Source organism: Macaca fascicularis, chromosome 12, assembly GCF_037993035.2.
Source record: "Macaca fascicularis isolate 582-1 chromosome 12, T2T-MFA8v1.1".
Classification (NCBI taxonomy): Eukaryota; Metazoa; Chordata; class Mammalia; order Primates; family Cercopithecidae; genus Macaca; species Macaca fascicularis.
In genome coordinates, this window is record NC_088386.1 from 134,955,394 (window position 1) to 134,982,464 (window position 27,071).

The following is a 27,071-nucleotide window of genomic DNA, read 5'->3' on the forward strand; positions in this document are numbered from 1 at the left end:
CCCTTCATTCCACCTGTTTACTGGGGAGCGATGATGTCTTCATCTCTTGGGCTAGAGGAGTAGACCAGTTTCCAAATCTCTACTCTAGCATGTGAGACGGACGAACCCAGGGAAGCGCAGTGGGATCTGAGTCTGAGGGTCCTTGGGCCTTGAGCAGAGAAAGCCTCACCCATGAGTGTGGGCTGGCCTCCTGGACTGGTTTCTATGCCCACGGAGATGATGCTATTTAAAAGACTGGCTGTGTCTCCTGGTGCGTCCTCCACTTGCTCCTAGATCACGTGCCGTGGGGGACGCCGATGGCCAGGCCTCGAGGCGGCCCTGTGGAGACGCCCATCAGGCAGGGAAGGTGGCCACCCACAGCCACAGGGACGTGCCTGGAGGCCAACCCCCAGCCTGGTTCCCCCTGCAGCTGGGCCCCCAGAGGAACCCTGGCTGAGCATTTGACTAGACCCCCAGGGAAGATGAGACAGGGACCCTGCTGAGATGTACCCGGACTCGGACCTTCAGAAACTCCAAGGTAATAAATGTCTGCTATTTGAAGCTGTTAAATTTCGAGGGAATCTATTGCAAGCAATAGATAGCTAATATACTATAACCAGTAAACATGCCAATTGAATCAGTAACAATAACAAAATCACTCCAGCCTCAGTGGCTTCAGGCTCCAAGTACCTCTTCTTATACTGGGGCCGACTGAGCCCCACTTGCCACACGGCTGTGCCTGGGGACCAGCAGGGCCCTCTGTTCCAGAGGCCTCTTTCGGGGGCTCAGGGGCAACCTGGGTGCCTGGGCTGGGTTTCTGGGAAGCAGACTGGGTGGGCTTCGGTGTGCAAGGTGGTTAAGGTGTCCTTGGATTGGCAGCTGTGACAGGGGAGGAGGGAAGGCAATCAGCCTAGGGAGGGGCTCAGGTACCTTCCGGGAAGCCAGCAGGTCTTGAGTTGTCTTAAGTTGGGCCAAGATGGCCTGGTGCTTACACTGCTCTGCACCCAACTGATTAGTCACTGGATGCGGGAGCCTGGGAAGGGGCGCTGCCGAGGGTCAGGAGCTGTGGCTGGTGTTTGGACTCTAGTCTCAGAAGTGTGTTTGCCCGGCTGTGGGCAGGTGGCTAGGCGTGGGTCCTGGGCCTCTCTCTTTGGCCTTGTTCTCTCCAAGATTATTTCCAGCTCACCATGGCTTGGTAAGTGTTTTGGGGGAGAAGATAATGTAAAGATTTAAATCACTGGACATTTAAAACGAAGACACTCCTATGGGACCTGATTATATAGGCAGAGGGGGTTGGGTCTGCCGCTGGTCTGGGCCTAGGGGCCGTCCCCATGGGGTCCAGTGATTCCCAGGCAACCATCTGGATGGGACCCAGGGCACTGGCCATTCGGCCCACAGGGTCCCAGACATGCGAGAGCCAATGAGGAAGAGAGTGCACGGGCAGAAACCAGAGCTGGGAGGGCAAGTAACGCAGTCTTTATTTACACCACAAGAGTAACACATTGCGTGATGTGGTACAGAATACTGGACTCCAGTGAAGTGGAAAGAAGTTGACCGTCAGAAGAGGATATCATTGGTCAGTGAAAATCCACCCACACAAAACAAGACAAGAATGAGAAAACCAAACACAAAACCTTCAACTCCACTGAGCAAAAGAAAGAACCGTTGGGCACGTCCAGACAATCCAAGAGAAACGGATTAAATTACAGAGGCGAATGGTGGCCACGGCCAGTGCGGAGCTCACGCCGGGCGCGAACAGGCATCAGGTAGGTTACAGTGTCGTTACAACTTGGTTTTCTACCACATTCCGTAAGAAGCTCTTGGGTGAGTAAGGTTCAAGCCCCCTTTATAGATAGATAGATAGATAGATAGATAGATAGATAGATAGATAGATTATATATGTTTGTCATTCTCATCAATTGGAAAATAGCGCCTCCACTATGGAGCACACACAGCAAAAAAACCAAACAAACAAAAACTGTTCGCTTTCTTTTTCTTTCAATAGGAGACTTTTAATCAATGCCAGAGACAAAGTGAGGCCGAGCTAAGAACAAGCTCAGCTTCGTTACAATGAAGAAATGGTTTCCTTTCGATGCAAAGTATAATTTTAAACCACAGTGCTCGCACAGTTCACGACTGCTTAAAGTGAAATCTTAGCCATAAATCACCTAAAAGTAATTAAAAAGTCAACACAGCTGTGCGGAAAAGGGGACTCTTTCGAGTCCGCCCAGTTCTCAATCAGAATAAACCGTCACAAGGCCAGTGAGGGCGGGCGGTGCTCGCCTGGCCCGTGGAAGGAGATAAAAGGAGACAAACAAAACAAAACGGAACAAAATTCCTCCAAATCAACTCAAGAGAGAGACAGGCAGTTCACTCTGAATTCTGAGTAGTTTCCCTAAAACACTGTTTCCACATAAATACAATAAACTCTATTATTGGTATGTCACAAGTGCTAGATAAACTTTTTTCTTAATATGACAAATGTTTAAGTAGTCCTTTTTATTTTTCTTACAATAAAAAGTACAATTTCTTAAGAATAAGTTCAATAAGACGCAAACTTCCCCCCCCTCTCCTTCAAGGTTTTGTTTTACAGAAAAATTTCCATCTTTTGTATCTGCAAATGTCATGAGAGGGGAACAAAAAGGCATTTTTCTTCTTCCCCAAAGCTGCCGAGTTTGGCGTGCAAAATCTGTATACAATATAAAGACATGCCGGTCGTACAGTCCATGCAACCTCCAGGTGTAGGAAACTTAAAAAAATATATTCATATATATTTATATCTATATATTTATATATGTATCAATGCCCATAAAACATGTGGGCCCAAAGTCTACAAAAAGAAGAATGGAATGAGCACATGGCTGTGACCAGTAAAGAAGGAATGTTCTGATCAAAAAGAAAAACAACAAAGTCCATTGCTAGTGCTGCAAAAATCAAACTCGCTTTGTGTCAGACCATTACGAAATGGTCCTTCCCATTGCAAACAGATTTTCAAAAGAAGTAAAGAAAAACTGAAACACCTTGACAAAGTGGCCCTCCAGAACCGAAGCCCTGGGACGCTGGGGAGGGGCGGCCAGTCCCAGCGGGCCACGGCCTCCGGGACAGCCGCCTGCTGGTGGGGCGTGGGCACGTGGGCACGCTGCAGCACGGCAGGAAGCCGCGAGGGCAGGGCAGACGCCAAGAGGCCCAGTGGCGTCATTGGGGTTTCCCTCAAAGGGATATAAAGTGCTCGCTTGCTGACTCCCAGCCAGTGCCCCCAAGGCCTTTGCAAAGGAAGAAAAAGGCTAAAGGTCCAAGGACCCACAGGGAGAGCACACGAAATAACCCTCCCTGGTGGGGTCCTGCCCGCAGATGCCGAGGCAGATCCTCTGCCATCTGCCCAGACACTTGCTGTGGAGAAGGGCCAAGTGCGTCTTCAAAGAAAAGGCTACACAGTAATGCTCTCAGCACATTTGTGAAGCTGGAGTGAGCTGACAGATGAAACGTGCCTCCCCCTGCCAGGTCTTTGCACAGAGGATGTCTCCATTTGAATGAGATTAGAATTTAGTCTCCCCATTGATAACCTAGCCACTAAACAGTCCATGTTATCCCATCATCTGCTTAAAACAAAAAAAGTGAGATGATGCATTCCTCCCCATAAGCCATGGCGGGGTAAGAGGGCAGGTGGTAGGATCCCCAGAGGGCTGTGCAGAGAATGAGGCCAAGGAGGCCAGAAGAGCCGGCTAGCTGGGCCCTGCCACTGCTCTATGCCATGAATGGGGAATGGACCAGCTCCTCTTGCCAATCTGGGCTTCAGAGCAAAGAGTGGCCACTAGGGAGGGGAAAGTCAAACAAGTCCCAAGACCGTTCCGCCTGCTCTCAAACCACTGTCTCAGAGCTGACTGTCAGCAGCCCAATGACCAAGTGAATTCAAGAATCTGCACTCATTTGGTCAAAAGTTTGAGTTAATTTCAGAAGCTACCCTGTAAACTTTACCAAACTCCGAAACTCGGCTCTGGGTCCCTCCTGAGCACGGTGTGTCTGAACTTCTGCCCACAAGTCTGAACCCGATACGCTTTGGAATGAAACTGGTGGCTTCATGTGCTGGAAAATAAGTTACCAGTAAAACGTGACTGTCAGTTACTGTAAGAGAAAAAGAGTAAAGACTGGCTGTCCTGGTCAGGAAATCATACCCTCCCTGCAGGTTCACCAGGCAACAAGGGTCCCTGGGCTCCTTGCAGCCACAGGCTCCAAAATCCAGGGCTGGCCATGTGGCTGCAGTGGAAAAACCCAAACGGGTAAAGAGCCCCACGTGTGCCCCATGCATTGCTGACATGCTTAAAAGGTCTTTGGAAAACTGAAGTTAGAATTCTATCCTGACGATGTGGTCAGAAAAGTTTAAACATGAGTTTCATTAATGCTGACTGCCCCCGGCATCTGGCAAGCCTCCCAGGGTGGCCGGGCATCCTAAGTGACCCTCCCTGCCCCTGCCACAGAGGGGAAAAATACACCACCCCTCGTAATACTACTAGTGTTGAAGGTTAAAAAGAGCCCCGGGCTTCTCTATACAGCTCCTAGGACAGACTAGGAAAGACACAATCGTTGGTGTCACTCCAAAAAGACCTACGTCCCTCCTCTCACTTTCTGAAAATAAACCCTGACGGCAACAATTCCATATGCTGCAGAAAACTCATTGTACAAAAATAAAAACAAAAATAATTAAAAACCTTTGAAAGTTAAAAAAATGTACAAGCAAGAATTCAGAAAGGAAAAAGATTTAGACATTATTACCATTCAGAAAATCGCTAAATGGTGAGAAAAAATGTAAAATTCATAAAACAATGCTTATTCAGGATCTTTTTGTGAAAAATTCATACAAAAATCAACAGCAAATTTATATTCTTTGCTATAAAAACTCATTAGGTACATATGTGCATGAAGGCTTGGAGACGGGAGGGGTTCTGTTAGAAAATAATTAAAATGAAAGTACAAACTTGTAGGGTAGTTGCCCAGTGGCGAATGTGTTGGCGATCTGAAATCAAGCCAATCTGGAGCTTGAAAATACATGAATTTCAATCAGGATCCCTTTCCATAAGCACCTTGAGAGCCATCCATTCGCAGGGACCTCGGCAATCTGCATTCACTTTATATATATATATACTTTTTCTATAAATGCATTATAAATATTTTATCAAGATTTCATAAGAATCAAGTTTCTTAGCTTGGAATACATTGGAATATATATTATACATATATATATTTATTTATACCTAAAATTTAAGCAATACTTCATGCTACTTGCTTTTAATAAAAAGCATTCCGATCGTAACACTGCAAGTGTGCCTACCACATGCTTCACGACCAGATGGAGATGTTCAATCGTTATGTGACGTGTGAGAAGAGAACACTTTGGATTCGTTTAAAATTTGTTGGACTTCAAAACCTCCAACGGGATTTGCCACTTTTTTGGAACTACCTCCATTTTTCTTAAACAGCGATAAAGCAAAACAGGGACCGCCGGGCTGCAGCCCCTGGCCCCGGAGATGACGGCTGGTGCCCGTGCTTGGGGCGTCAGGCCAGCTCGCGGTGCCAGCACTGCCAGACTCGGCTGGCCACAGGAAACTGTCCCACCAATTCCTGCTGTTTGTTTTTTCTTAAGGCATTGTTCCTCAGACTTCAGAAAACCCAGCCACAAAAATCCACCAGAGCAATAAAAAAAAGGCACAAACTCGCATCTTCCGATGGCTTTGAGAAACTCAAGCCAGCTCCCCCAGGCTCACATTCCTGTTTCTGTCCAGTTTTGTTTTCTTTAAAGGTCACTCCATCCCCCACCCGGGTGCAGACCCCCCACCGCACACCGCTATGGTTCACAGAGGCAGGCCACAGCCGTAGAAAACGTCCTCTTTAAAAAAAAATAAGCTACAAGATGAGTCGAGTGGTTTACGCAGAGACTGTGGAGTTGTGGGTAATAATCAAACTTTAAGCACCAGTTTTAATCAAGTTTGTTTTGTATTATTAGATCTTTGATATTCGTTTTCTGTGCCTCGTGTCAACTGAATTCGGCAGCTCGGCCGCCTGTTGCCACAGGCTTCTTTCCTCCACGGCGCCCCTCGCGGGACCCACCAGAGTGTGCTTGGCTTGCGCGTCTCCGTGTGTCTGCGCGTCGCCGGCGTCTGTCCCGTGTTCCCTGTGAGGCTGCCACACCCAGGTGTGCATGTGCGTCTTGAGACCTGTGGGCCTGGGTGGCAGAAAGGCTTCCCGTGGCTGTTGTACGCCGGGTGTCCCTGGACGCTCCAAGAGAGCCCCACGGTGGGACGCAGGCGTGACACGGGGAAGTTTCTTGGCTGAGCTTCAAGACAGAGACAGACAGACAAGAGAACAGCAGCTTCGAGGGAGTGCTACAGGGGCGGCTCCTCTTCCATGGGCTCCTCGTCTGCTCTGTGGATCCCGCAAGAGAAAGAGACGGGGCGTGGGGCAGGTGGACCACAGAGAGGAGAGAACAGAATGTGGGTTAAAGGCTGTGCGCTGCCCCACCCGCCAGCCTACCCAGGCCCGGGGGCACCGGGTCCATCTGTTCAGTATCTAACGCTCCTCATGCGTCTCTAAGGGGCTTTGGCACTAGAAGGAGGGGGCCCCGCTTGCCTGTCTCTAGTCTGTTTGGCATGGCACATGCCATAAATGTTCTGACCCTGAACAGAGTGTCCCTGGACACAGTGGGGCTGGGTGAGCCTGCAGGTGGGCAGCAGGGCAGGTGGCCGGCAGGGCAGGTGCTCACCTCTTTTCGGCGGGCTTCACGCCCACGGACAGCGAGGCCATGGCGGTGACCGTCTCGGCTTCTTCGTTCTCGCAGGTCTGAGCCTCGATCAGAGAACGCCCTGCCGTGGAGGTTGCACGCTGCAGGCAGCGCCAGTACTTGCCTGGGGTGGGGTGAGGAAGGTTGCTCAGTGACTACACCTTAGCAGGATGCACGGCGGCCCGGGAGGGTCCTGCGGGACCCTGAGCCTCAAACGAGATTGATCCCTTATGATTTTAAAAGCACCCGTCTTTGAAGAGACGCGAAGCAGAGGACTGCATGGCTACAAGCTCGCGAAGACCGAGAATCTCTGGAAATGTTTCCCCATCGTGAGTGGCTCGAGTCCCTCCAGGAGCAGCTAGGACTGCAGACACAGGCTCCTGTGGGCCTGGCTTTCCACGCTCCTTTCTGCCCTGGGAGCTCAGGAGTGGGGGCTGCCAGCCTGCTGGGTTGAGCCTTCCTATCTCTGGGAGAAGATGAGCTGGTGGATTGTTGCTGGGGCTGAGGGATCTTCTGCCTGGGCCCTCACAGAGGCTGGGGGTGGAGGGGTCCTGCATCAGGTACAAGCGGGTGTATGTGGAGGGCTGGGCCTGGCCCAGGGTCAGCTTCAGGGCTCTAAGGCCAGGACTCCCCCACACAGGGAAATGGAGAGTCAAGCTCTGGACTACACCTGCTTGTGTAGACAGTCAATCATCTGGGTCATCTCAAAGGCAAGACAAGCTGGGCTTGCAACAATGACAGGGTGTGGGAGGTGCCTCTGAGACAGGCTGCATGCCACGCCCTTGCACCCAGGACCCACTCCTTGAGGGTCGGTGCCAGAACGCGGAGGGCCTACATCCTGCCTCTTTGCAGGGCCAAAGGTTTGATCTAAGGACGTGGGCTTCTCTGGTCCAGGGAAGAGGCCGGAGTCCCCAGGGTACAGGTTCATAGCCATGGCTCCCACTGCTAGCTGGGGACCTAGAGCAAGTGACTTCACACTGAGACTGTCTGGGCCTTGATTCTCTAGACCTACAAAATGGGCTGATGGAACCATCCCAGTAGGCCGGCGAAAATCCAGTGGGAGTTAAATGTGAGTCTCTACTAGCTCAAGAAATGCAGCTGAAAGCAAGGCCTCCTGCTGCAGGCCTGGGGAAGCAGCTGGCAGTGGGATGGAGAGGAGCTGGGGGTATAGGGGGACAGGGATGTGGGGCAGTGGGGTCCCGCCACCAGGAGCGTGTCCCCTGTGAGCACCCGGCCAGGCAACTTACTGTGGATTTCCATGACTTTCTCCATGGAGCGGACAGCGTTTGCATTGGGTCTTTGCTGTAAAACCTTTTCTGGGAGAGGATCAAGCTGGAAGAAAATACGTAAGAATATAAAGACTGCCAATATAATCCACACGTGCATTAGATGGGGTGTACCGAGACTGCAACTGTTTCCTGAGCACAGAGTCCCTTGTGGGGTGCATTTGCCCATAGAGTAGAAAAAAATAACTTTAAAAAGTCAAATGTGCTGTGGCATTTATTATATAACTTTTTTGTAAAAGTGGATTTATGTAGGCATTTTTTTAGGGCACTATAAGGTATATTTGTGGGTTCCTACAAGTAGCAGGAAGAAAGACGGCCCCCAGGAATGGGCTGGCACCAGCATGTGAGCTTGGTATCCACCATCGATGCCACAGGGTTACATTAGGGGGAGGGATGCTTACTTCATCATTTTCCTTTTCCTTGTCTTTCATTAATAAATAAAAATGTTTGAATATCCCCTGATCTTGGTTTTCTTTCAGGGCAGTGGAAGGTGGGGTTGGGGGAGATGAAATGGAAGAAGAAGTCAGATCTCTCAGAGGGAATCCTGCACACCAAGTTTTTCCCTAAGTACTGGCAGCAGATAAAAGCAGGGAAGAAGTTTATAGGTAAATGACAGGGCAACAGGGCAAAGCATTTGCAATACAACAATTAAAAATGGTTGACTGGCCAGGCGCAGTGGCTCATGCCTGTAATCCCAGTACTTTGGGAGGCCAAGGCAGGTGGATCACTTGAGGTCAGGAGTTCCATACCAGCCTGGGCAACGTGGTGAAACTCCATCTGTACTAAAAATACAAAACTTAGCCAGGCGTGGTGGTGTGCACCTGTAGTCCCAGCTACTCGGGAGGCTGAGGCATAAGAATCTCTTGAATCTGGGAGGTGGAGGCTGCAGTGAGCCGAGATTGTGCCACAGCACTCTTGTCTGGGCAACAGAGTGAGACCCTGTCTCAAAATAAAAATTTAAAAAAAGGTTGATTGAAAAGATTATAAAAATATAGAAATACAACAGTTCAAGAACATTTAAATAACTGGAAAAGCCCACAAAACCAGGGAAAACCTGCTGGGTCTGGAACAAAGCTGGACCTGATCCAGGGGGCCATAGCACTCATGTCCCCAGGTGTCCTGGAGCCAGCCTTGGGCTGTGCAGGCTGGGCCTGGAAAGACCACTGTCAGGAAAGGATGGGTGAACGAGGACAGACACACAACAACTTGTCCCACAGAGGCCATTGGAAGGAGCGTTTGTGTTTTATTTATTTATTTTTTTTATTTTTATTTTTTTTTGAGACGGAGTCTCGCTCTGTCGCCCAGGCTGGAGTGCAGTGGCGCGATCTCGGCTCACTGCAAGCTCCGCCTCCCGGGTTCACGCCATTCTCCTGCCTCAGCCTCCCGAGTAGCTGGGACTACAGGCGCCCACAACCGCGCCCGGCTAATTTTTTGTATTTTTAGTAGAGACGGGGTTTCACCGTGGTCTCGATCTCCTGACCTTGTGATCCGCCCGCCTTGGCCTCCCAAAGCGCTGGGATTACAGGCGTGAGCCACCGCGCCCAGCGCGTTTGGGTTTTAACTCTGGCTTCTGGGTAGAGAAGAAAAGACAAAGTGGCCCTGAGAATCTGCCTGGCTCTAGACACTGTGAATGGACAGCTACTATCGACAGTGTCAGCTCTGCCAGGCCAGGGCGCCAGGCAGCAACCACTGCAGGGCCTCTTTGGAGGCACACATCCCCACAGCAGACTTCAAATGAGTGCAGCCGGTTAACTTCCAGGACGCATGAGTTCCCAAACACAAAAACCCCAAACAACACAGAAGCGAGCCAGCACGAGCCTGGGTCAGCAGAGACCAGTGAGGTTCCCAATCCCATTCTCCAATGAAGGGAAGTGGGCTCCTTGGACAATGGCTCGGTCCAAGGCTGGGGCAGGGAAAATACAAGGAGAGCCTGGACCACCTTGTGGAGCTGGGAAATCAGGACATGCCTGAAGGTCAAGGGACGGGTCCATCACAGGACACGCAGGGCCAGTCTGAAAGGTGCCCCAGGGCCAGAGCAGGAACCAGCTGAGCAGCCAAATAAACACCTCGGTATTGAAGCATGACCCAAAGTGTAAGATACCCAGGAGTTCACCGGGATAAGAACAAGTAACTAAATACACAGGGAGCTGAGACAAATCCTTTAGCATTTCCAGTAACGCACGTACCTACTCCCCTCTCCAGGAGATGGAGCTTAAGGCCTCCCCAACTCTGTCCCCGAGTGTGTGCTGCGCTGAGTGTGACTTTCTTCCAGAGAATACATTTGGAAAGGCAGTAAAAGTGTAACCCAATGCTGGAAGGACCCGGCAAACATCACTCTCAGCAAATGATGAAGGTCAGTGACCCATGCTGGCAGCACATGCGACAGGCAAATGGCATCGTGGTTCTGTGATCTTCCTCCCCAAGGCACAGAACCAGGAGAAAAAACTCAAACACAAACTGAGGGACAGTCTGCAAAATCCCTGGCCAGTGCTCCTTGAAAAGCCATGGAAGACTGAGACAAAAGACACGAAATGACTAAATGTGATGTGTGATCCCGGACAGGACCCTAGAATAGAAAAGGGGCAGCTGCGGTAAAGCTGGTGACATCGAATACACTTTGGAGTTAATAGTCATGGCCCAGCGTTGGTTTCTAAGTTGTGACGAATGACTCATATCGAGGTAAGAGGTTCGCAGTAGAAGACATTTTCCGAGGGGGATATGAGGAACTTGCACATAATCTCTACAATGTTTCTGTAAATCTTAAACTACCTAAAAATTAAGTTTATTAAGAATGTTGATTAGATCCTTAAAGACTGCAGTTATTGAAATCATCAGTTATAAATTATAAAAAGTAAATATGCTGAGTATGTATTAAAAATAAATGACATTTCTGTATGATGAAACAACCAGAGATTTATGAACCTAACATGGAAGATCTGAGACCCAAGCAGGGGGAAAAAAAAAAAACCAGGAATGCACACCTAGTCATAGCAGAGTAAAACTGCAGAACATCAAAAGCAAAAATAAAATTATAAAAGCTGCTAGAGAAAACACAATCTTCAGAGGGGTAGCCATTAGCCACACACCAACTCCTTAACAGCAATGGAGACAAGCAGACAGTGGCTTAAGATCTTCAATGTGTCAAGAGCAAATCCTTGTCAACCCAGAATTGTTTATCTAGTGAAACTATCATCCAAGAACAAGGGTGAGATAAAGAACTTCCTCCTCACAAACATGAGCTGGGGAAGTTGACCACATGAGTGTTTTCCCAAGGGACACTCTAGTGGATGTATTACAGCTAAGGCCGTATGAAAATAATCCTAGAAGACAGTGTGAGAAATGAGAAGGAACGATGAGCCAAGAAAATGATGTAAGTGCAGGAGAGAGAGCCTGGATGAAGACGGATGACACAGAGCAATAATAATGGTGTCTTATCAGTGAAATCAAACAAAAGAAAGAAGGAAATGAAATACCAGTCAGTGATATAACCTGGGATGGGGCACTGGAGCTAGGGCTGCCGGATTTAGTGAAACAAACAAAACCACTCACGGCCCTGGTTCAATTTCAATGTCTGATAAACAAGTAGTTTTGCAGTGGAAGGATATCCACCGGGGTGCTCTGTGTCTACTCTGGCACCCTGGCACCCTAGCACCCTAACTGGGGCTGGCCCAGTCCCGGCTTTGGTTTGCATAGAGGCGGGAGTCAGGACGCTGACTGTGTGGAGAATACATGCTCCACTTGTTGAAAATGACGAATGAAAAACAAGAAAATAGGTTGCATATCTTTGGACTCAGTAGAGGAAAAAACGGAATGCAGGAAACCCTCAACTACCCCGAGAGAAGGTGAGAAAAGAGAAAAAGGAAAGAGCTCCAGGAAATGGGGACAAACAAAGAATAAAGTAAGATGGTACAAAGGCATCTGAAAAAAGGGATCAAACTAACGGCAAATGACCCACGTTTCCACTTAAAGCACGGACCACTGGACAGGACATGAAAATAATACACTGCCCAGGCTTTTGCTGTTTATAGGAGACACATCTGAAACTTCAGGGGAAGGCTGAAAGTCACACAGGAAAACTGATGCTAGGCAGGCAAACCTGGCCAAAGGGCAGCTGGGGTCATAGCTCCAATATCTGGCACAAAAGATGTAAGGGAAAGGCCATTACTGGATACACAGAAGGTTACTGTGATAAAACTTCAATTCATCACAAAAGGGCAAAATGATGTTAAATGTCTACATTTAGTAAAGCAGCTTTAAAATGTCTAAAAAGGGTGCAACGGAAAGAGGACAAGGGAGGCTTTGTCATGTCTTTCTCAGACCCAGCAGACAATCGTCAGTCAGGAAAACCAAAACGTGAACAATACAATTAGCAAGCTCTGCTTAATGAACACAAATAGAACTCTGTGAAACAGACGGAGAAGACACGTGATCCCAAACACATGTGGAATGTCTGGGGGCTGACCACGCACTGGCCCGTAAAGCGAGTCTCCACAAAAAAGTGAAGGCCAACCACGCTTCCTTTTCTTACCACAGTGCAATTTGTTAGAAATTGATAGCAAAAAGAGAACCATGAGTCCTTATGTTTGGAAATTAGAAAACACACCAACTCGTGGCTCAAAGAAGAACTCATAATAGAAATCAGGAAATGCTGAGAACCAAAAAATAATGAAAAGCGCTACCTATCACGATGCGAGACGTGGCTGAATGCCATGCTGGAGCCATTTACAGCCCTAACTGCACACATCAGGAAAGACTGAAACTAAATATTCAATGTAAGAAGTCAGCAAGAGAACACAGTGGTCCTAAAGCAAGAAGTAAAGAAAATAGATGGAAAAGCAGACAAATAAATTCTGAGAAGAAAAAAGGATGCTGCAGCTGAAGATGGATTCTCGGAAGTGCCTGATTAAACTGACAAGCTCCGGCAGGACTGACGGAGGAAACCCAAGTGCGGGGGGCACACAGGGACGACCCCAGGGACGAAAGGGGGCCCCGGCTGCAGGCAGAGCAGAGATGTAAAAGGCAGGAAACTGGGGACACGTAACTCTTGCCAAGAAATCTGAAGAAATTTTGGTTGAAATGGAGACATTTCTGGTAAAATGTAACTAACTTCTCAAAATTAAGAAGGAATAGGAAACTTAAATGGACCTATTAAAGTCACTGAATCCGTAATTCAAAATTTTCACCCAAAGTAAACCTGTGGCCTAGGAGAGTCCTCCCAGTCAAGGAACAGATTACTCTGATCCTACCTCCACTCCTCCAGAGGACAGGGAGGAGAACACTCGTCCGGACCCAGCTATCACCCACCAGTCTGGAGGACAGTTCTCCGGGGGGCCTTGGACCCACCCAACAGCCTGCAGGACAGTTCTCCAGAGGGCCTTGGACCCACCCACCGGCCTGCAGGACAGTTCTCTGGGGGGCCTTTGACCCACCCGCCCGCCTGCAGGACAGTTCTCTGGGGGGCCTTTGACCCACCCGCCCACCTGCAGGACAGTTCTCTGGGGGGCCTTTGACCCACCCGCCCGCCTGCAGGACAGTTCTCTGGGGGGCCTTTGACCCACCCGCCCGCCTGCAGGACAGTTCTCTGGGGGGCCTTTGACCCACCCGCCCACCTGCAGGACAGTTCTCCAGAGGGCCTTGGACCCACCCACCGGCCTGCAGGACAGTTCTCCGGGGGGGCCTTGGACCCACCCAGGTCCCTCACACTCGTAGTTCTCGAGAGTGACTGTGGACTGTGCTGGGGAACACAGCCTGAGATGCGGAGGACACAGGCCGGCCAGCCTGGCTCTGTCCCAGTCCTCCACCAGTGGAAACAGGCCACCCTTCAGTGCTTCAGCTCAGCGTGTCACACGGCACTCGGGGTACAAAATTCAGGACAGGCTGTTCCCTAGAGGAGCATGCAGACAGGACTCCATCCACGGGGGCATTTTCCGAGCCTTGGGGGACGGCTTGTGATGCCCCGGGCTCCTGCCACCCCCTGCTGCCTGTCTGTCATAGTAAATCCACTGCACAGGACGTGTGGGTGGGTGTTCTGTCTCCCTGGACTCAGAAAAGCTGGTCACCAATGTGCGGAGACCCTGCTTCACACCACTGCTCCCTCCCTCCCTCCCTCTCTCTCTCCTTCCCTCTCTCTGCCCATCTGTCTAATTCACCCCACTAGGAACAAATAGGGAAAAAACAATCCAAGAGAAAAACAGGCAAAAGACATGAACTTCACAAGAGGGGAAAGCGCAAGTGGCCAATAGACAGATGCTGGGCTGCCCGGCTGTGGCGGCCACGAGGGACCCTGGAGCCCTGCAGGGGGGCCAGTTTTACCCCCGTCCAGCTGGCAAAGGTCAAGGGCAACAATGCCAAGTGCTGCTGAGCTCTGGTCATGCCACTGCTGAAGACAGTTTCAACCCTTAAAAAGCTGCTTCATGTTACCTCCTAAAGGTGAACAAACATATCCTGGGCCCGTCACTTCCCCTCCTGGATGTTTACCAGAGACACGGTCACCTAGGTGTCCTGGGGACTTGCCCGGAAGCTCAGCACAACTCTGTCTATCACAAGCAAACCCGGAGCAGCCCACACCTGCCCCGGTCCAGGCCCGTGCGGGATGCGCGCAGGCTCCTTTACAGAGGGGCCCCAAGGAAGGAGGAGCGTTAAGATGTCCCTCATATCCCAACACCCAGGTAACGGGGCCCAGAGGGACGGCCCCGCTGCATGTGGCCACAGCTCCTTCAACTCTGAAGGCCACAAGGCTGGGCTCCGCCTTGCTGAAAGTTGGCCAGGAAGGCTTAGGCAGCCCAGATGGAAAGAGGAGCCAGCCGGACACACGACATGGATCCTGTGTGTGCCACACGTGGCTGTGCGCAGATAAAACGTTTGCTGTTGGCATGGGGGGAGTGTGACTGAGTGTGAGAGTGTGGTGTGTGTGAGCAATCATGTGTATAAATGTGTGTGTGTGACAGCCTGTGGGGTATGTGAGAGTGCACGTGTGTGGTGTGTGTGAGACTGCATGTAGTGCCTGTGTGCGTGCATGAGACTGTGTTGTGTGCATTTACAAGGGTATGAGTGTGCGGATATGTGAGACTGTGGTGCTTGTGTAGGTGTGCCTATGTGTGGTTTGTGCATGTACAAGAGGGCATGCATGTGTGGTGCATGTGATGTGTGTGTGGTGCCTGTGTGTGCATGTGTGGGGTGTGTGCGTGTGCATGTGTGGTGTGTACGTGTGCGAGGATGGGCGTGTGGTGTGTGCACATGTGAGACTGTGGTGCCTGTGTGTGTGTGCATGTGTGGTGTGTGCATGCACGAGAGGGTGTCCACATGTGAGACTGGCATCTGTGTGGGTGTGCACGTGTGTGTGGTGTGTGCACATCTGAGACTGTGTGGTGCCTGTGTGGGTGTGCATATGTGTGGTGTGTGTGCATGAGAGGGTGTGCGTGTGTGGTGTGTGCACATGTGAGACTGGTGCCTGTGTGGGTGTGCACAAGAGGGTGTGCGTGTGGTGTGCATGTGTGACTGTGGTGCTTGTGTGGTGTGCGTGTGAGAGGATGTGCGTGTGGTGCGTGTGTAAGACTGTGGTACGTGTGTGTGTGCATATGTGTGGTGTGTGTGTACAAGAGGGTGCCCATGTGGGGTGTGAGTGTGATGAGGAAGAGTGACTGGAAGCAGCAGGCAGCCAGCTCTCAGGTGGATCCAACTCAGTCGCTCACACACACTTGGTTTTTGTTACTCTGTTAGAGCTGCTTCAGGTCCACACGTTTCACAAAACATCAGGACATAACTAATGAGCTAAACTCTGGGGGAAAACCTTTTCCACACGACACCCCCTCCTGCTCCACGAATGTCCTCCACGAATCCTGGAGTGGGATAAATGAGATGGTGGCATTTTAACCCTGAAATGCCCCATGACTAAAGTAGAAAATTGGCCCAAGCAAAAACCTGCCTGGGGCACGGTCTCAGACAGGAGAGATGGTCCTTCCCCAACTTCCCTGGGGCACGGGCCTGGGCCACAGATCCCCGTGGCCGTCTGGTGCAGGGTCTTTGATGGAAGTTGGCTCGAGGCCCGACTCGGTGCTGCTCCCACACGACGGGCCGCGGTTGCAGAAAACTGAACATGGAAACCATTAAATAAAATAGTTGCTGGGAGCAGCACCGGCCTCCAGACGTGCAAGCTGAAGACAGAGGGGTCGCTCCGATAGGGAGCGGGGACACCGAGGCCCCTCTGCGCTTCCTGTCCTGCACACCCTATAACTCAGCCACTTCTGCTGCAGCAGCGTCCCCGCAGGCCACTGCCGTCACAGCTGGCGGCCCCGCCAGGCAATCTGGCACACTGTATATCAACCTTCATCAAAGGCCGCCGGGCAGAGGAGCGGGGCCCAGGCCAACTCTTGTGCATTAAAGAGACTTTTAAAGAGACCTTGATAAAATGAGTGCTTCCTGCTTTCTGATGTGTTTAAGTAAAAGAACATTTTCTTGTTAGAAGACCAAACGTGCATCAGGAAGCAAGAACAGGCCGTGGCTGAAAGCGAAGTTCCCTATTGTTATCTAAAATAACTAGCCAGAAGAACCATAAGGCTTTGGGATGGTAGAATATATACGTCAGTTGCCTTTTAACTGGAGCAAAAAGGGGGAAAAGACTGTTTAATGTGAAGAAAGCATCTGTAAAGTGCTTTGGACGTTTTAAACAGCAGCCTGGTATTTTATCCAGCCTGTCGCTGGCCAGCTTGCCGGCTGCAGGGATGCCACCTGGTTCTTTGATCTACTTGTGATTTATGTTAACGTGAACACCATCCCTGACCAGCAAAGATGGCCAGGAGAAGGAAGGGCATGTCCTGGTACCTGCAGCCACTGCCCATGTCCCCTCTCGGCACCCCTCTGGCTGGCACTCTGATGGCCTTGGCTGCAGGTCCCATGGGGTTCCCCTTGGCAATGCCAGGTCCTGATCCTCCCCCTCAAGGCCCTGCCCTTGGCCATCGCCTGCTGCCGCTCCCCTGGCTAAGTCCTGTGCACTTGGGGTTTGGCACCCAGGAGGTCTCACATACGCCAGGTCTGCTGTGCCCGGGGTCACGCACCCAGGGGTCTCGCTCTGTAGTGGGTCATGGCACCGCTCCCATCCTCCCAGGCCAGGCCGTGGTCCTGCAGTCTTTAAGGCAGCACTGTCAGCTGTCGGTGGAGTGGTGCAAGGGGACATATGTGCCCACCCCTCAGAAGATCCAGGGGTTCCAGTGGGGCCCAACAGACCACCTCCGGCCCGGCCCCTCTGCCTCGGGCTCTTGGTTTGGCCAGTCCAGCCTCCCCCACGCCCTCTGTGAGAGCCCAACTGTCCTCCCGTGAGGTGCCTGCACCTCTGGGCTCTCACTGACCCCCAAGGTCACCCTGCCCTTGGCGTCCTCTACTTCCTCAAGGCACCGAACCTCCCTCCTGTCTGGGAGACTGCTGGCCGGTACTCACTTCCCTGACCGCCAGCTTCCTGGCTGCCCAAGTCTGGGTCCAGGCCCCGTGGCAGCCTTTGGGTGAGCCAAGGCTCAGCGCTGCCAGTCCTGGCCCTCCCTCAGCGGCTTCGCATGGTCACCGGGGCAAGGCACTGAGCCCCGCCAACCATCTGCAGGCCTCACCCACGGCCCTTAGATCAGGAGTCACTGCAGAGAGACGGCGCCTTGCAGGTTCTAAGGAAGCTGCCCCCCTCTCTCAGATGGACCCTCTAAGGCAAGGGCTGGAGGAACACACAGCTGACGTGCACCGCCCTGGCTTCCCCAGTCCGGAAAGGCGCCCTTGCTGGGCCGGGCAGTTTCTGTCACCTGGAGATATTTCTGGTGTGCTTGGCCTTTAGGCCTGTGTCTGAATGAGACCTTTCCTGGAAAATAAAGCAGGTTTGTCTCAGAGCGAATCTTTCAATATTTAGGATTACACAACTGGCCTTTCTGGGAAAGCCATGGCAGCAGGCCTGCTGGGGGCGGGGGGCGGAGGATGCTCTGTGCTGCTCCCGCTTCCGGCACAGGCTGCTGAGGGGGTCGGGAGGGGCCCGGAGGATGTCCTCTGCTGCTCCCACTTCTGATGCAGGGGGAGAACCCTGACTGGGGAGGCCCTGGCTGGAGGTGGGACTTGCAGCCCCAGGTCCCCTCTCCACTGTCTCTGATGCTGCCCCTCACACTGGCCTCGACAGAAGGGGAGGGAGGAAGGTTCTGGTGCTGCGGCGGCCTGGGGCCCTAGGAAGGTGGGGGTCTTGACTGCTCACAATAAGACCCTGCTCTCACAAGCAGACCCCGGTCAGGAATGCGCGGCTTCCTCTGCTAAAGCGGCCCCCAGTTAGCAGCAAGCCACCAGTCATTTGGAAAGCAACCTGCTTCCCAGGGACAGAGGGCAGAGGTGTGGAGGTGGGAACTGGCTGTGACCACCGGGGTTCCTCTCATAATGGGGTTTGCACTGGGGAAGAAGACCCCTTTTTGTTCTAACACAACGAGAATGCCAGCACCCACGCCCACGTGCATGAGGCATCCTCTGCAAGGTGCCCTGTCTGCTGGCCACCTTGAGGCCCAGCACACGCTGAGGCCACCCACAGACAGTGGGCCAGAGAGCAGACCCTGCCTCTGCATTTTCCAGAACAAGGCGAACGATGCCTGCACACCAGACCTCACGAGAGCTGGGCTTAACTACAGGGGTCCGTGGCCTCCTGTGTGGCCTGACATTTCCCCCCCTGCTTGTGACCTCAAGTGCCTCTGGGTGCTGCCCCGAGCTGCACGGCACCCGGATCGTCCTGGAGTGAGCAGGGCCGGCTTTCCATTGGGGGAGGCTTGTGCAGAGTGTCCTGGGACGGCTGAGTCCCTGTCGTCCCTCTGCCCCCCCGCATAATGCCAGGCCAGAGCACCTGTCAGTAGGAGCCATCAGACACCAGAGCCCAGGGTGCAGGGCACCTGTGACTCTGTGACCACCCATCTGATGAACAGAGGGCCTGGGACCAGCACCTCAGTCTGGGGCACCCACCGGCAGGCAAAAGCCAGCACTGACCCGAGGGCGTCTGAGCGGCTGCTGCCCCACCGGTTCCCCAAACAGAAGGGGCAGGGGAGATTTTTTATAAAGACAGGTGAGGTCGGATGGCAGAGTGCTGCCCTTTCCTTGAGCTGAAAATGAGGATGCTGCTTCCCGAGAAGCCCCCCAGAGTGGGGGCTGAGCATCCGAAGGGGGTGAAAACCACTGAGCACCAGGACACCCCCACTAAGTGCCCTGTCACCCCGATTCTTCTGAGACTGTCCTCAGGACTGCCGGGCTGGGGACAGCAGTCCCAGAGGGCACGGGAGGCAGACTCCCACCAGGCCCCCCAGCAAGGCCTCTGCATCTGGCGTGCTGGAGCCTCAGCACTGCCCTGCTCTCCACTTCCTGTGGTCAAGTGATGCGGACACATGGCCCTCGAGTCCCCCACACTTCGGGTGGCTGTTCTCAGGACCTGCACTGGAGCAGGGAGGCCCGGGCCCCAACATCACGCTGGAATGGAACGCTGCAGGTGGTGCTCTCACCCCGAGCCCCTGGAACGTTCTTTTTCTCTGCCCAGGCCTCGGAGGCCCGGCTGTACAGGCCACAGCGTCTCTGACCCCCTCGGCGGTGTTGGTAGGGACACAGCAGGGAGCCATGTTCCTGGGGGCTCAGAGCAGCAGATAGGCCTGCTGGGCAGAAGAGCCCCAGCCCGCCTCGGGGCCACTGACCGAAACCCACATGAGGATTCCCTAGAGAAGCTGACTGTCCACAGAGGACATGAAGAGAGAAACAGAAAACCTCTGGTCACAACGTGCTCCATGTAACGGACAGAGGGACCCTGAACCAGAAGGGTGCAGCTGCACTGCAGAGGACCCTGAGCCATCTTCTCACGGCAACAGGGCTCCTTCCAGTCCTGCCCCACCCACCTCTTCCAGCCATCATCACAGTTCTGCCACAGGTAGAGCTACGCGGGGGTGGGGGGCAGGTGCAAGGCAGAGCAGTGGCATCCACGTGGTCAGAGACCCACTGGCTTTCACACTCTGGGGCTCTCGGGCAGCCAGGCCACAACCCCAAGCCTGTCAGTGTGGAGTGTCCCGTGGGGTCTCTGGGGTCTTCGTACCTCATTTCCCAGCAAGGCAGAAACGCATGCTTCGGAGGCGTCGCAAATGGCGGTCAGGTCGTGGCCTCCCTCGAGGGCCAGGACGATCCGGCCGCCAGCCAGGCCCATCAGCTGCTTCGTCAGGTACCCAAAGCCTGCAACGGGAAACGGGAGACTGCGGTGTGAACGGGGAAGGGCCGCGGCCAGTGCAGCCCAGAAACGTATCTCACGGCATTGTAAGAAGACTGGGGGCTGGGGTGGCGAGACACACGGCCGGGCCGGGTTTGGTTTAATAAATTTGCTGAGGAGTTTTGGCTTTGGATTTCCTCTTTGATCTGTTTGAGAATAGGAATTATGGCTTCAATGTTTTGATTTTTAATCAGCAAATCATCTGCTCTAGGGGATGAGGGCAGCCAGCCCCACTCAGAGGCCGCAGGCCACCTGCCCTTTGGCCCCCTCAGAGGGGCTATAGCCATGCTCTTGTGGCCATGGCCCAGTGGGCTCTGGTTATCTGACATGCTCTGAACATGTATGTGTACACATGTGCACAGGCTGCATATCCTCCTGGAGGGTTCTCCCACATCCAGGTCTGAGCGTCTGGCTTTGATCAGGAGCCACAGTCCCGCCACTGCACCCACATCACTCACCCCGGGAGGGAATGCCTGCTGGATGAGGGTAATCACCACCCTCAGCCAGGCCAGGCTGGTGCTGATTAGAGAGCCGGGAACCACGCGTCGCTGATTAGTGGCCCCGATCATGGGCTGGCGAGGCTGTAACTTCCCAAAGCCTCGGTTCATCCCGTCTGATAGGAACAGTGACGGGGCTTCGAGGCAGCTGTGAGGACTGAGGAGGAAGCTGAGGATGTGGTGGCCGCGGTGCTCCGGGCCGGGTGCTGTGGGGTGTTGGGCACAGTGGAAGCTCTTTGCCCTCCGTCTGGTCACTTTGCTGGCCACTAGGCCACACAGCCTGGGGACAGGTGGATTGTGCAAGGCCCCACAGAAGCCTGACCACCAAGGGCCGCCTCAGGTCTCCTGGGTGAGCCACACCCTCCCCATGCAAGGACCTGAGAGATGGGCCCCTCCTTGGCCGCCTGTGCCAACAGGAGTGGGGAGGGCCGCACACGATGGACGCCGGGGCCTTGAGGGCGTCACCAGGGCTAGGACCAAGGCCCCAGGAAGCCTGGGCCTCAGGAGGTTCTCCAGGTTCCTCGGGGACTCTGGGGTGGGGGAGGCGGCCAGGCCTTTGTATGTGCCAAGCACTGATGCCAAGAGATTTTCATCTCCTTGTGAGTTACTGAGGCACAGTGGGAGCACCGCTGGGCAGTCCCTCCTCCCACCCTGACAGCACGCCCCCTAACGCTGATCCCGAGAGGACCCCCACATCCTGGGCTTCCTCATCCAACTCTGAACTTGGCTGTGCTCCCAGCAACTTCCCTTTACGTTTCCAATGAGCGCTGCCTGCCAGAGAAGCAGCACAGGGCACATCTCAGCTCTCGGTGGGACCAGGACCTGCCCCTGGAGGTGGCCTGCAGGTTCCTGGGCACCCGCATCCCAGAGAGGGAGCCTTGTGTACCCTAGGCCCCTCCTGGGCAAAGAATGCCTGAGGTGCCTGGGTCTGAGCTTCCGCTGCCCACTCTGAGTTCTTTGGGGCCTACCAAATGGACTGGTTCCCAGTATGGTCAGGACCTTGGTCATTAGTAAAAAGGTGCCTTTCCTTATCTTGTTATTGAAAAGGAGACCTGACACGTGGAACACAGCGGATCATGGACATGAGCAGAGCCGGCTCCTCGGTCATGCGCAGAACCACTTACATCTGGCGGAGAGGTTGTAGCCCCCGAGAGGTGTGGGGTGGCCCTCCACAGCGTCGAAGCCCGATGACACCAACACCACGTCCGGGGCAAACTCGCTAGCGATCGGCATGACCACCGTTCTGCAAAGGGCAGGAGAAGGTGTCACTGGGTCAGCTCAGAGAAGGACGGGACAGTCACGAAACCCCAAGGTTCCCTCTGGCACTGATCATGCCTGCCCCGCACCCCCTCGGCCATTGGCGACCTGAGGGCTCCACACAGCAGGGTGGAATCTGGCGACCCACGCTTAATTAGAAGGGAATCAACCTGCGTGTGATCCAGGCTCATTTCACACACATCTTCACAACGCAAGCCAACAAGCCCCACTATACTTGCTTAGTGAGAGTACTGCTGTTTCTTGATATGCTGTTTTCTGCATATTTCTGTAACCCCCATGGCACAAGCTGCATTAACCTGGAGGAGTGAAGCCAGCTCCCTGTCCCACCAACACCCCTCCCTGGCCCTGCCTCGTCCTCCCTGCCCAGTCCTCCCAGGCCAGGTCCTCCCTGCCCATCCTCTCTTCTGAGACGGGGTTAGCTCCACTCGCCCCATCAGGCTGCCCTTGCTGCTACAATGCACTTTCCACAGCTCCCACTGAAGACACGTGCAGTCACCCACTGCCCCCAGTGCTGGGACTGTGTGTGGCCGAAAGGGCCGAGAGCCCTTGCCAGCCCTGCTGGGGGAACCCACGTGTTCCTTAGTCACCCTAGAACACCAACACACACAGGTGTAACAGGAATTACAACGCAATTAAGACGCTTAAGAATCTTTAAAGGGAAAACTGATGACAAATGTAAGAGAACTCACTGGAAAAGACAGAACCACTGAGAAATTCTTTAAGTTATATTAGGGAAATAAGGAAAATATTCTATTTGGAAAGGGGAAAAAGCACTCCTTAACACAGAAGAACTTATCAATCCATAGTCTACTGATCTTATCAGCATTTGCTATGAATCCATGTGTGTGCTATGAATCCATGTGTGTGCTATGAGTGCATGTGTGCCATGAATGCGTGCATGTGTGCCATGAATGCATGCATGTGGCATGAATGCATGCATGAGGCATGAATGCATGCGTGTGCTATGAGTGCATTTTTGTGCTATGAATCCATGCGTGTGCCATGAGTGCATGTGTGTGCTATGAATCAATGTGTGTGCTATGAATGCATGTGTGTGCTATGAATGCATGCGTGTGCCATGAATCCATGCGTGTGCTATGAATACATGTGTGTGCTATGAGTGCATGTGTGTGCTATGGATCCATGTGTGTGCTATGAATGCATGTGTGTGCTATGAGTGCATGTGTGTGCTATGAATGCATGTGTGTGCTATGAGTGCATGTGTGTGCTATGGATCCATGTGTGTGCTATGAGTGCATGTGTGTGCTATGAATGCATGTGTGTGCTATCAGTGAGTGGGGAAGTTCAGCAGTTTCACGTCTCATTTGGGCTGCCGCCTTCGATTCTGAGTTAATAATCACCGCTGACTTTCAGAGTCTCCTGCACTCCCTCTGTGGGCGAGGGGAGCAGAAATATGGCCTCCCTTTCCTGGGGGACAGCAAGGACACCATGAGAAAGGTGGTCTGGTGTCTTCCTGCAATGGTCCAGGTGCAAGGGGCCTGTGCAGGTGAGGACAGTGGAACAGAAGTGGAGCCTTTAAAAAGGGACTTCAAAAAGTTTGTGGAAAAATTGAATTAAAAGACAAAAAATATAAACTTTATTTCTCAACTTAAGCTCCATCAAGTCCAAGACACTTTTGTAATGGTGACAGCAGCCATTTAGTTCCTCCCGAAAGGACTGAGGGTCCTGGGAATCTGGGAATTTAACCATGTCAATGCAGTCTTTTTTTTGGTTTGTTTGTTTACATTAATGAAGAAAAATAAGTGCCCTTTACAGATTTTTCTAAGATTAGGAAACAAGAAGAAGCCAGAAGGAGCCAATTCAGGACTGGAAGGTGGATGCCTAACAGTTTCTCTTCAAAGCTCTTGCAAAGGTTTCCTAGTTTAATGAGGAGTGAGCAGAAGCACTGTTGCAGAGAAGGACTCTTGGTGGCAGGGGAGGGCGGGGTGCTGGGCATGGTGGCTCACGCCGGTAATCCCAGCACTTTGGGAGGCTGAGATGGGTGGATCACCCGAAGTCAGGAGTTTGAGACCAGTTTGGCCAACATGGTGAAACCCCATCTCTACTAAAAATACAAAAATTAGCCAGGTGTGGTGGTGTGTGCCTATAATCCCAGCTACTCAGGAGGCTGAGGCGAGAGAATCGCTTGAACCCCGGAGGCAGAGGTTGCAGTGAGTTGAGATCATGCCATTGTACTCCAGCCTGGGTGATAAGAGCGAAACTCCACCTCAGGAAAAAAAAAAAAAAAAAGGCCTGTCAGGGGAAGCTCTCCCAGCGATTTTCTGCGAAAGTGCTGAGGAACTTTCTCAAAACACTCTCATGATAAGCAGACGTTCTCATTCTTTGGTCCTCCAGAACAGGCACAATGCCTTGGGCATTCCCCAAACCTGCTGTAGTGACCTTTACTCCTGCTTGACCAGCCTGCTTCTACTGTGACTACGCCACCTCTTGGCTCTCGGTAGCCAGTACTGCGGTTGTGCCTTGTCTTCAGGATGGTCCTGGGAAAGCCGTGTTCCATCTCCTGTTGTGACTCTCAGGACTCTGAGTCCACTTGTTGAACATTTCCACCGAAAGCTCTGCTCCTGTCGGCAGCTGATCTGGACGCGATGGTTTTGGCGCCCACTGAGTGGAAAGGCTGCTCAACTTCAATTTTCCAGGCGGAGCTGCGTAAGCTGAGCCGGTTGAGACGCCCATGGTGTCAACTGTTGCTCCTGCTGTTAACTGTGGGTACTCTACAATTACGGCACGAACAGGATGAATTTTTTCCCCACTAATTGATGTGGATGGTCTGTAGCTGTGGGCTTCGTCTTCCACACCGTTGCATTCCTTCTTAAAATGAGTCGTCCATTTGTAAACCACTGATTTCTTTGGGGCATTGTCCCCATAAACTTTTCATAAAGTATCAATGATTTCACCATTCTTCCACCCAAGCTTCACTGTAAACCTGCTGTTTGTTCTGGCTTCAATTTTAGCAGAATTCAAGTTGCTCTTTTCATGAGAAGGGCTCTTTTCAAACTGATGTTTTATCCTTAGTGCCCCAAACTAGATCCTGTCCAGATATAACAAGTTAGTGCGAATTTATTTTGGTGCAAAAACATTTTGAAACCCATGCACAGTTTTTTTCAAAATACGTATTTTCTATGAATTTTTACAAGTCTCCTGGTATTTTCACCACGAAGCCTAGTTTGCACGATTCCCACGTGTGCCGTGAGCTCTGGGGGACCCCTCACCATGCCCTTGTGGGAGAAGGTCCATGTTTTTAGGGGTTCACCAACGCCTACTTTCTGGAGCTGCTCAGCCCAGCCCGTCCTGCACCGAAGCACACTTCTGTGTCCCTACGGCCTCCCCAGCACACGTGCGTGGGCCAAGTGCATCACCCGATGGGCGCCTCCCTTTGTATGGATTTTCAGAGGCCCCTCCCTGGGGGCAGCCAAAAATGCACTCACTGGGCCCAGGGTCCCCTCCCACCACCAAGGACCTTCCAGAAACATCTCGGCAGAGGGCAGCAGGGCTGGCCCTAAAACTTTTTCATTCAGCTTTTATTACAAAATGAAATCCCCCACTAATGTCAGTGAAAGTATCAACTTTGACCGGAAGAAACAAAAATGCTGAAAATTCAATGTGACCCCTTTTCAGGGATGACCGCAGAGCAGAATGTTGTTGAAAAGTTCCTCTGATTTCTGATGGTGGAGGTGACACAACCCCCAAGGGCTTAAACACCAGGTGAAGATCCCACGGGTTACTCTCTAGAGGGCCAGGGGTCATGAGTACCGTCAGGGACACTAAGGCAGCGGGAGGGCCCATCTCAATGTCGGGGGCACGAGGCACCTGATCCTGGTGCCCCGCGTCCCACGACCGAGCTCAGACGGGAGAAGAGTGATGCGCGGGACTGTGTGGCTTCGGCCTGCTCAAGTCAGTGCTGACAAACTCTGCCCTCCAAACACGCATCAAATCCACACCTAGGCACCTTGCCCACCAAGAAACTCACTCCTGGAACTCAGATGGGAGTCACAGGAGACCCTGGGTGGCTTCTGAGCAGTCTACTTCTGTTCTTTCTTCTGAAGAGACCCAGTCCACACAATTTCCCCTAGAACTGCCTCTGCAGCAGCTGTAGAAAGTGCTTTCCGAGGACATAGGAACTGTGCCCCGAGGGCCATCGTTAGGGGCCGAAGAAACAATGTGTGAATCTAGACTGGGGGCAGCAAGCTTCCTGCCATGGGTCAGACAGGAGGCACCTGACCTCAGTCGGTGGGCCATACAGTCTCCACTGGGACCACGTGACACGGCCCTTGTGGTGCCCAAGACACAACAGACAGTGCATCGGCGTGCGAGCGTCGCTGTGTCCTGATAACATCGTACCAAGAGCACAGGCGGCAGGACTAGGCCCACCAGCTGGAGTTGCCCGAACCTCTGCTCTGGTCCTGTCCACACAACTTCCGTAACATTCTTCCATGCACGATTCCATTCCCAGACTGAGGTTTCTTCTCACCTACCCAGACCTCGCCACAAAGCACGGCAATTTCACAAACATGGTGTACGACACAGGAGACACGGTGCTGGCCTCAGAGTGGGCGTGGAGTTGGTGTCTGGCACTCCCGCCGCAGGGCTGGGAGGGGAGAAATCAGTCTAGTCAGTGGTGGGATGGAGAGAATGCCTTGGAATCCAGGAGTCCTGTGACTCTTGCCAGACCCAGGGCCCTGCCCTGGACGCTGTAAGGCACGGGCCCCACAGTCCTTTCTGACCGACATTCCGAGGCTTCCTCCACGGCTCTGACCAACCTGGCCAACGGGCAGCAGAACTCAGGGGGGCCGCCCTCTGCTTTCAACTGTCCACATCATCCCAAGGAGACTGGCTTCTAATTATTTTAATAAAGCTCTTGTCATAAAACCTTTTTCTTTGGACAGAAAAACACATTTCCAGCCATGCTTTTGGTGTGGATTTTAAAGCCAAGACGTTTTTCAATGAAAACCACAGACGTTTTGTGCAGATGCCACGTCCTTCGCGAAGCACTCTGGCTGCTG

General features: G+C 52.6%; 1 protein-coding gene across 25 annotated transcripts in view; it reads right to left on the minus strand.

Annotated features, from left to right (window-relative positions):
* Window positions 1–1,433: 1,433 nt before the first annotated feature.
* The window catches only part of HDAC4 (histone deacetylase 4), a 352,120-nt gene continuing 326,482 nt past the window's right edge, over window positions 1,434–27,071 (minus strand). For 12 of the 25 annotated variants that reach the window (XM_074010653.1, XM_045368051.2, XM_045368055.3 and 9 more), the window contains 5 exons: window positions 21,897–22,015; window positions 20,108–20,241; window positions 7,999–8,083; window positions 6,734–6,875; window positions 1,434–6,396 (listed from right to left, as the gene is read on the minus strand). In XM_074010653.1, coding sequence (XP_073866754.1) covers window positions 6,357–6,396; window positions 6,734–6,875; window positions 7,999–8,083; window positions 20,108–20,241; window positions 21,897–22,015 — 520 coding nt within the window. In that variant the 3' untranslated portion in view covers window positions 1,434–6,356. Of the gene's footprint in view, window positions 6,397–6,733; window positions 6,876–7,186; window positions 7,303–7,998; window positions 8,084–20,107; window positions 20,242–21,896; window positions 22,016–27,071 lie in introns of those variants that run through there. The other 13 variants (XM_074010654.1, XM_065526370.2, XM_065526369.2 and 10 more) reach the window with 2 other exon arrangements.